Below are 9,012 nucleotides of genomic sequence, written 5' to 3'. Positions count from 1 at the left end.
AAGCCAATTCTATATGCTTTAGGGTTAAGTATGTTAATGTAGCAGGAGCGTGTGCGTGCTGAAGCTCTCTGCACTTGGCAGTTTTTTACCAGGTCAGCAATGCAATAGCACTGGAACCGCAATTGAGATCCACTGCTATATAAGTTTTACCAAAGGAGCTGTAAGCTCCTTAAGCAGTCCATATCTGTAGTATAGAACGTGCATTCTCTGTTGGATGTGCTTCTAGTGGTTGTAAATTTCCTGAGCTGCTGCTCTTAGCCTGTAAGATTCAACATGCCATCTGCTATGCCTATTCAGACTGCAAAATCCATAGGCAGAGAGAGACTTACAGAATACACAGGCTGAGTTGTGTAAGAGTTTAGAGTGTCTTATTAGCTGACATGATGGTTTCAGTGTCCACAGATTCTAAAGGAAATAAATAGTAGGTACAGAGCTTGTGAGAACACTGGGATATAGTCTTGTTTTCACAATGGATATGCTGTATCTATGGTTCTTTTATTCTCTGGAGAGTGTAGTCTCCGGATCTTGGAAGTTGTATAACTTTTTACATTTTTGAAATTTTGTTTAGGGATTTTCTTGCCTTCTCAAAATTACAAACTTCTGTGGATGTGTCTATAGAGATGTGAAAGTCTTTGAAATTAGACTTATTTGTCTGTGCATGACACAGACTGGGAGAGGCATGTACACTCGACAGAGGTTTAGATATTTATAGAAATAAATAATCTATGTAAAAAAAAAAAAAATCTTTGCCCTTAGGCTTTAGTGAGAAGAAATTAATAAAATGTGGGAATTCTCAGAGCTGTCCTTGAGGTTCAAGCTTAATTGTGTCAAACTTCTTGAAGTACCCTGGAGATCTACTGTGACAGCTTGAAATGAGATGCTCATGTACATGTGGACCTTGGCACTGATACTCAGAACAGTTTTCTGGAAAATGCATCTGGCCGAAGGAGAAAATTTCGAGTGCTTGTTAGTTTTGTTTTTGGCTTTTTCTTTAAGTATGTAACTATGGTTACAGAGTAAATGTGTTCTTTGCATGGGTGCAGTCCTCCTTGAAAGGGGGTTTATCGTGTAACTACTAAAAAGAATTATTGCTATTCAGTATAACTATTAGTCTGTGCCCAAGAGGGTCCAGCAGTTGCAGAATGTCTGAAGCAATTTTCTTTGACTGAATTGTTGATGGGAGAAAAATCAACCTTAATTACCATAATAAATATTTATTTATTTAAATTATATTTGTAGAGGTTCAATGGGTTGATGATGAGGCAGGAATACTGTCTTGTCTGTGTCTCAAAATTGAATCATGCCAAGCTTAATACTGGCTATAATTTCTCCTCAGTTGATGTGTCTACTGGTCTGCATGTCGTCATTTATAGCATTTACCATAACTCAGCTGTTGTCACCTGGGGGTACACGTATCCCAGGGGTACTTGGAAAGGGATAGGGGTACATACAGGTGGATGGGGATGGAGCGCCACCATCCTGCACTGCCACCTCCCAGGAGCGGGGGGTGGAGCGAGGGCAGCAGCTCTCCTCTGCGGGCTACATAGGCACCACCTGCCTGGCCAGACACGGCGGCGGTACAGGAGCTTGCGGCTGCCACCACAATTCACCACCCTGTGCCACTGCCACATGTAACACCCCCTGTTCCGCCTGAAGTGTACCCAAAAGGGGTGCTCCTTAAAGGTTGAAAATCCCTGCCCTAACTAGTAAAATCTTCAACGACAGCCCAGTTACTGTAGATGCTAAAAAAGATTTTTCAACTATAAAGTCCATTTCTCTACTAAAAAAAAATAATCTACAGAAAGGCTTAATTTAAAATATCATAGCTGGTGTACAGGTGATGCCTTTAATTTTAAAACAAATTAGACAATGCTTTAATATCTAAAGTAATGTTTCAACATAAGGGAAGATTCCCTGCTGCTTATGCTTGTTGGGTGCTGTTAATATATATTATCTCTCTCTTGGCTTGTTTTAAAGATGATAAGCATATATATTTAGCAGGTATTATATAGTCAAGGATGCTGGTTCAACAAGGAAAATGGGAAAATAATTCTGAACGTGTGTGTGTGTGTGTATTTTTATGCTCCCTTCTCATTTGGAGAATTATGATCTTTGGATACCTTTTTTCCAAATATGGGCATCATGTATATGCCTGCCAAAGCTTTTGCTTTGCTTTTGTTCCTGAGGTCCCTTACAACCCTAATTTTCTATGATTCTGTCCCTCCTGACTGCTTAATAGTTGCCATCCGCTTCCTTTCTCTAAGAAGTGGCAGAAAAAGTTTAGGACTGCTGTTTAGGAATTCCCATGCAGAATCAGGCCCCTTAAGCCCCTGGACCAGCCGCCTGGCTTTCCCCTGGAAAAACTTGGGGCACTTCTCTCTAAGCAGGGAAAGTCAGGGGTCCCCTCTTACAAAGACCAGCCCCTGGATCTCCATGGGCATTCTCTGTAAGCAGTGAAAGCCCATGTGGGTCTCATTGTGGAGGCACAGGATGGGAGGAATGTCCAGTGTCCCATGATTTCATGCCAGGACTCTCCCAGATCTGCCCTGGGGATTTCCAGGGGCCATCTGGGTAAGTTGGGGAGCCCCAACTTTCTTTGCTTACCCAAATGGTTCCCCAGAGATCCCAGAGGCGGATCTGGGCAGGCATAGAAACTCAGACTTTCCCCACTTACCTAGACATGTCCCCTTTGGATGGTCTTGATCATATGTCTAAATATGGCATAGTTACTGGCTTCAGTGGCAAGTTGGGAGAATGAGTTCCAGAGTCTATTTGTGCATTAGAAAAAGAATTTCCTTTTATTATTTTAATGTATTTCATTTTGGTATTATATATTGTTCTCTTAGTTCTGGAGTGCTCGTGTTCATATATACTCTGTAGTAGTAGTAATAATAATGACTGGTAGAAACTAGATGAGCCAAAATCTGGCCTGATGAATGCACAGGTCCCATTGACTTGCATGGAAGCTGTATGGTTGTATACAAGATCAAATAAGGACAGAAGCTGCTAACTGTTCAATGGAACTTTTGCTGTCCAGTTCCCCATACCTTACTACACAGAGATGCTATGCAACACCTTCTATACCTTTGTCCTCCAACGCTCAAATTATGATGGGAACTGTAGAAGAAGAAAACATTAAATGCCAGTAACTAATGCATTTTAAATTGCAAAAAGAAAGAGGAAGGGGTGGTTAAAGATTTTGAATTGAAATTCTAGTTCTGTATTCTATATAACATTCAAAACCTTTTTAAATCTCTAGATGCATTGAGCAAAAGTTTAAGCGTTGCCCACCACTGCCTACCACAAGTATTATCATAGTTTTTCACAATGAAGCATGGTCTACTCTGCTAAGAACAGTTCACAGCGTGATGTATACTTCTCCTGCCATACTGCTAAAAGAAATTATTTTGGTGGATGATGCCAGCGTAGATGGTAAGACAAATCAGATTTTTACAATATATTTTTCTAAAGAATACTCTAGATTACATCTTGGAATAATCATTCAAAGAAGTGTTGGTAATCATTAGTTTTTAGAAAAGGGGTAAAGATTAGTCTTTTTTTTTTTTCTTTTTTGTTATTGAATGCATGTTTTGCTTAAGTTACGCTCATGCTAGATTAAAAAAAAAAAATACAAGGTTTTTCTCCATTTAGTGGGATCCAGTGTTTCTCCACCCATGGCTCCACTAATGCAGTTCTGAAAATTGTGTAACACTGTTTATATTGCATAACTGCCCATACTCTCCCTTGATGAACCACATTATATTTCATTTTGTGTAGAATAAGCAGTTCAAAGCTAAAACAAGTAACTACTCTCCATGGTTTTAGGTAGTGATTACAATACCTTTCAAGCATTTGTGCACATGTCCAACTTTAGGCATGTGAATGTCCACTTGAAGTGTTGGGTAAGGGGGCAATATGAAAAGAGACCTCCTTTCCCACAAAATGGCATTTTAAATAACTGAATATTAAAATAAAAACTGCTGCTGCTTCTAAAACTTTTATACAGTTATCCATCTGAGGTTATTTAAACAATAATTGTTTTTATGTACATTTAAATGTACACAAATTGTACAATTTAAAATTGTTTTTAAATTGCATTTAAATGCAGAGGCATAATTCTGAACAAACATTCAAATTAATGTATCCAGGGTTATTTGATATTTGGAATATCAGTGGCTTTGGAGATGAGATGTATTATTGAGTAGCAAAATTCATCATTTAATAGAAAAGAAGATACAAAAAGCCAAAATTAAACTTAACAGATGGAAAAACTTACAAGTTTTTGTCTACCTGTCTATGTAAAATTCTACTGGCAGTTAAACAGTGTAGTCATTAATGATCCTTTGTGCCTGCAAAATGTGCTTATGTACTCATCAGTAAATGCAAAACCTTCTCTTATGGGCATCTTTGTGTATAACATGGATAGTAAGTTTCACGGTTACTGTTTTTCTCACACGGGTTTAAATATGTGGGCTCCCAAAAACTTACGATTCTCTGATTTAGTCTATAAAGTGCATCTCTACCCTGCCTTATGTCTGAAGTAGTAGTCATTTCTGTTTTTGAGGTGAAATAATGTTTAAGTTTTGTTTCCATATTGTGGGATTGCTTAAAATTATTTTATTTACATTTTCAAAGACTCGGTGGTTTTTGCTTTATGCTGAAGAGTCTTTGATAATTCTTAAAATAAAATACAGGTTATCATAACTTTTACTGTTGCTGTTTGCCTATGACAAAAATACATTTTAGGGTTGACCTAAATAAAATGGTATTCCTTGTTTTCATCTATGATGTTTTAAGCATTGGGTTGGTGATGGTTAATTCCCCTTAAACCAGTCATAGGCAAAATGTTAATTCCTTTTAAACAAAACAGTATTTTATGTCTTTTATAAAGCTGTTGATAATCTTAGGCTAATCTGGAGCAGTAGCATGTAGAAAAGTTATATATTTTTTAAGTTTATCTTTACATATTTTAACAGGTAACATTTTCAACAAGAAAATAACATAAAATTAGGTGAATCGTAGCCAGTGTCATTTAAAGAATACCAGGAATATCTACTTTTTCTTTTCAGAATACTTGCATGATAAGCTAGACGAATATGTGAAACCATTTCAAATAGTTAAAGTAGTCAGACAAAAGGAAAGAAAAGGACTAATAACTGCAAGATTACTAGGAGCCTCAGTAGCAACAGGAGAGAGTCTCACTTTTTTGGATGCACACTGTAAGTATATTGGTGCTAATCCTATGATGTCTACTATTGATTTACCACAATTCCAGATAATTCTAATGTGTACATTTTGTTCCCAATTCATTTTATTTTCTTCTTTCTTTCTGAAAATATTAAAAGTATTAGCTTTGCCAAAATACCCATTTTGTATTACTGAAATTAAGTCTATATAGTACAGGGCAGTGTCATGCAGAAATACTTCATTCATGTGCTAGCTCCAGACTTGAAAGCAATATAATTTGTTAAAATTTCGTGTGCTATCTCTGCTAGTGTGGTGTTGTATGCAAGTAAACACATAGTGTTGAACTAATGCATATATAGATTACCTTAAGTGACTAGACAGAATAAGGACTTGTCTACCTTGCCTGGAACCACAGGTGAGAAGCATGCCTTATCCACATTTATTTAGGGCCCTCCAAATTCTGGAAGAGGCACAGTATAGCTGCTTTGGGTCCATTCAACAAGTTTGATTTTAAGAAAATGTTCTCCCTTTTCTTCTGTAAGATTCAGTTCTACAGACTTTAAGCATATCTAAAAATATCCTCTTGAATCCTACTTATTTTATAGAATGACTAAAACTTCAAGTCCTTAACTGATTTTTTTTTTTCTTCTTCCTCCCCCCTTTTCCTGTAGGTGAATGCTTTTATGGCTGGTTAGAGCCATTGTTGTCCAGAATAGCTGAGAATTACACTGCTGTTGTAAGTCCTGATATTGCATCCATAGATCTCAATACTTTTGAGTTCAGCAAACCTTCTCCTTATGGACATAACCATAACAGAGGAAATTTTGACTGGAATTTGTCATTTGGATGGGAATCTCTTCCTAAACATGAGAAAAAAAGAAGAAAGGATGAAACTTATCCAATTAGGTAAATGGGAGGAAATTGAAGGATATTTGGAATTCTTTAAGTTGCAAATTATTTCCTAGAGAACTTCGGTTATCCATCTGATATTTAAAACAATCAGAAGCTCCAGATTTTACAAACAGTTTTTAAATATAAGATTTCCTCCCCCCGCCCCCCATCCCCGCTAATTTCCCATCATTGTTGCAAGAAGGAAACTCCTGCAATGGAAGCCATTTAGGAGCATTCATGCAGGTAAACAGTCAACAGAATTTAGCCACTATGTCATCTAGTTTTGAACAGTTATCCAATGTGATGGATTGAATACAAGTGGCTAGTATATGCTATCATTCTCTAAAGTGGGGAGAGAACAAATAAAAAATTTTAGGGAGAGAACTGTTGTTTATACATACAGCTAAAGAACATGTCTGTATTTGGGAGATGTCATTTCAGAATGGGCCAACATACTTTAGTTAGCTTTAACTATTTTGTATGGCTGCTTGAATTAGTACTCGATGAGGGATCCTGGGCTTCTACAGCCTGGTCTGAAGACCACGCCACTCTGTCTTTACCGATTTTAATATTACTTCAGCTACTAAAAGCAAAGCAAGCTACATTGATTTGGCTTTGGATTCCAAAAGTGAGGCCAGAATTAAAAAGCTAAGGATCAGAGAGAATATAGCAAAAGTGGTGAATGACTCCTTCCTTTTTGTGTTTTGGAAGTGTTTGAGGCATTGCAACTGAATTTTGCAAAAAGAATTTCCATACATGAAGGCATATTGCTTCCAAATTCTACAGCAGTTCTGGTGATGTGGACTGTCATGCCCAGACTTCAGGGTGGTTTCTACCATGGAACGTCAATCATAATGGCTGGCCTTCTCAGTATACTGGCCAAAACCCAGGTGCCTTTGCCTATGTGCCTTGCCATTTCAGCTGGTTAACTCTGTGCTTGCTTGCCAAGGAAGTTATTAGCATGATTATACTAAGGCCTAAACTAATCTTAAAATAATTTAAATAGTTTTAATCCTGTTTAGTAAACTAATGATTTAACAGTGATTGTTCTTTTTGCAGAACACCTACTTTTGCTGGAGGTCTCTTTTCAATATCAAAAGGCTATTTTGAATACATTGGAAGCTATGATGAAGAAATGGAAATATGGGGAGGTGAAAATATAGAAATGTCTTTCAGAGTAAGTTTAGAAAGATGAGATGTATAATCATTGCAAAAATCCAGTAAATATGTCCTCAAAAAATATCATATTTTAGTGTTAGTTGAATGATAGCAGAGAGTTCAAGAACTAAAAGAATATGAAAACTGAGCTACCTCTGCTACAGCAGGAATCCATTGCTCCTAGCTAGGGGTAGAAAAAAATAGAATAAATTACATGCTTGGTCACTGCAGTAATTTTCTAAAATGCATGTTTGAGTTAGATATTCAAATTTTGGTTTCTAGCATTCACCCAACTAAGAAATCCGATTTGAAGGTATAACATAAGTTAGCACTTGCTGGGAGCCCATTACCAAATTTTTTTTAAAGGGCTTAACATTAAAATTGCAAAATATATGTTGATTTTTGAGCTTTATAATACTTCTAACTACAGTGCACTTACACAAAAAATATTATTATTAGGTATGGCAATGTGGTGGACAGTTGGAGATCATGCCTTGCTCTGTTGTTGGCCATGTCTTTCGCAGCAAGAGCCCGCACACTTTTCCAACAGGTACCCAAGTGATCATACGTAATCAAGTCCGCCTTGCAGAAGTCTGGATGGATGAATACAAAGAAATATTTTACCGAAGAAACACTGAAGCAGCAAAAATTGTGAAACAAGTAGGTGGTGGTGGTGGTATTAGAAATCACACTTGCTGCATTGAAAGTTTTGGTGAGCAAAAGTTATTTATTGAAAAAAGTCTGTAAGAAGTCTAGATATCATAATCAAAAGTACTAAGCAGGTTGTGTTTGATATACTCAGTAACATCTGGAAGTGTGATGGCAACCCACATGAGAGATCCTTTTTTTACTTTTCTCTTGCATTCTATTACAATTTGTTAGGAGTTTGCTTGTGTTTAAATACCAATAATTATAGGAGTATCAAAAATATTGATTTATGAAATCAAATAAGGCAAAAAATCATGTTTTTGCTAGTGTCATCAGAAGTGGAATATTTAGCATGCTTTTGTCCTAAGTATTCTGTTTCCTCTAAGGTGGGTTTTGCAAGACTTTCATTTCACGACACAAAAAGAAAATGACAGCTATTTTTGCTCAACAAAAACTTAAAGGAAATTGAATTTTAATGTGCGTGTTATGAAAACGATGGAAACTGGTAAAGAGTTTCACCATTTTGCATTTTGGTGAGGCTTTTTTAGCCACCAAATTATTTGTGAAGGGAAAGTTTGTAACATCCTTTTTTGTCTCTGATAGCATTCATTTTCTGAACTATGCAAAGTTACAAGGCAGCAAATCAGACTGCTGTACTTTGCCTTGAGAGAGGCCACAACACCCCTGCCAATATATTCTTCAATTTTTTTGATAGTTTCTACTTCAACACAATACACAGTCCTTTAAGTTGGACTAATTTAATTGCATGCATTTCTTTTATTATTAATTCTGCTCTTTCAACAATGTGTTAGGCATAAGCTTGTGCACACACATAGCAATTTAGGCTGGTAGCTTTCTCTAAAGCCTAGATAACAACCTTGGATCAGATCTCTGATGTACCTCCGCTAACTTTCTTGGATAAATTTGGTTCGTTATCCGTTTAACATTTCAGACTTTTATTGCAAACACAGCCTTCTTAGTTTACTTTTGCAAAGAGCCTAATAATTTGTTGTTGCAATGGACTTCTTGTATGATGTTTTAAGGTTCGTTTTTAGGTTCTCTTATCTTGATGTGGTGTTCATAGAATCTTAGGAAAGTAGGGCTGGAAGGGACCTCACAAAGTCATCT

General features: G+C 36.8%; 1 protein-coding gene across 3 annotated transcripts in view; it reads left to right on the top strand.

Annotated features, from left to right (window-relative positions):
* The window catches only part of GALNT3 (polypeptide N-acetylgalactosaminyltransferase 3), a 32,774-nt gene that overhangs the window by 7,982 nt on the left and 15,780 nt on the right, over positions 1-9,012 (top strand). For all 3 annotated transcript variants that reach the window (XM_019522735.1, XM_019522734.1, XM_019522736.1), the window contains exons 2-6: positions 3,260-3,432; positions 5,070-5,219; positions 5,859-6,093; positions 7,138-7,255; positions 7,696-7,896. In XM_019522735.1, coding sequence (XP_019378280.1) covers positions 3,260-3,432; positions 5,070-5,219; positions 5,859-6,093; positions 7,138-7,255; positions 7,696-7,896 — 877 coding nt within the window. The remainder of the gene's footprint in view (positions 1-3,259; positions 3,433-5,069; positions 5,220-5,858; positions 6,094-7,137; positions 7,256-7,695; positions 7,897-9,012) is intronic.

Source organism: Gavialis gangeticus, unplaced genomic scaffold (assembly GCF_001723915.1).
Source record: "Gavialis gangeticus isolate Ggan-Ray unplaced genomic scaffold, GavGan_comp1, whole genome shotgun sequence".
NCBI classification, from domain to species: domain Eukaryota; kingdom Metazoa; phylum Chordata; order Crocodylia; family Gavialidae; genus Gavialis; species Gavialis gangeticus.
The sequence above is the reverse complement of the archived record's forward strand: the minus strand, read 5'-3'. Positions and strand labels throughout refer to the sequence as shown.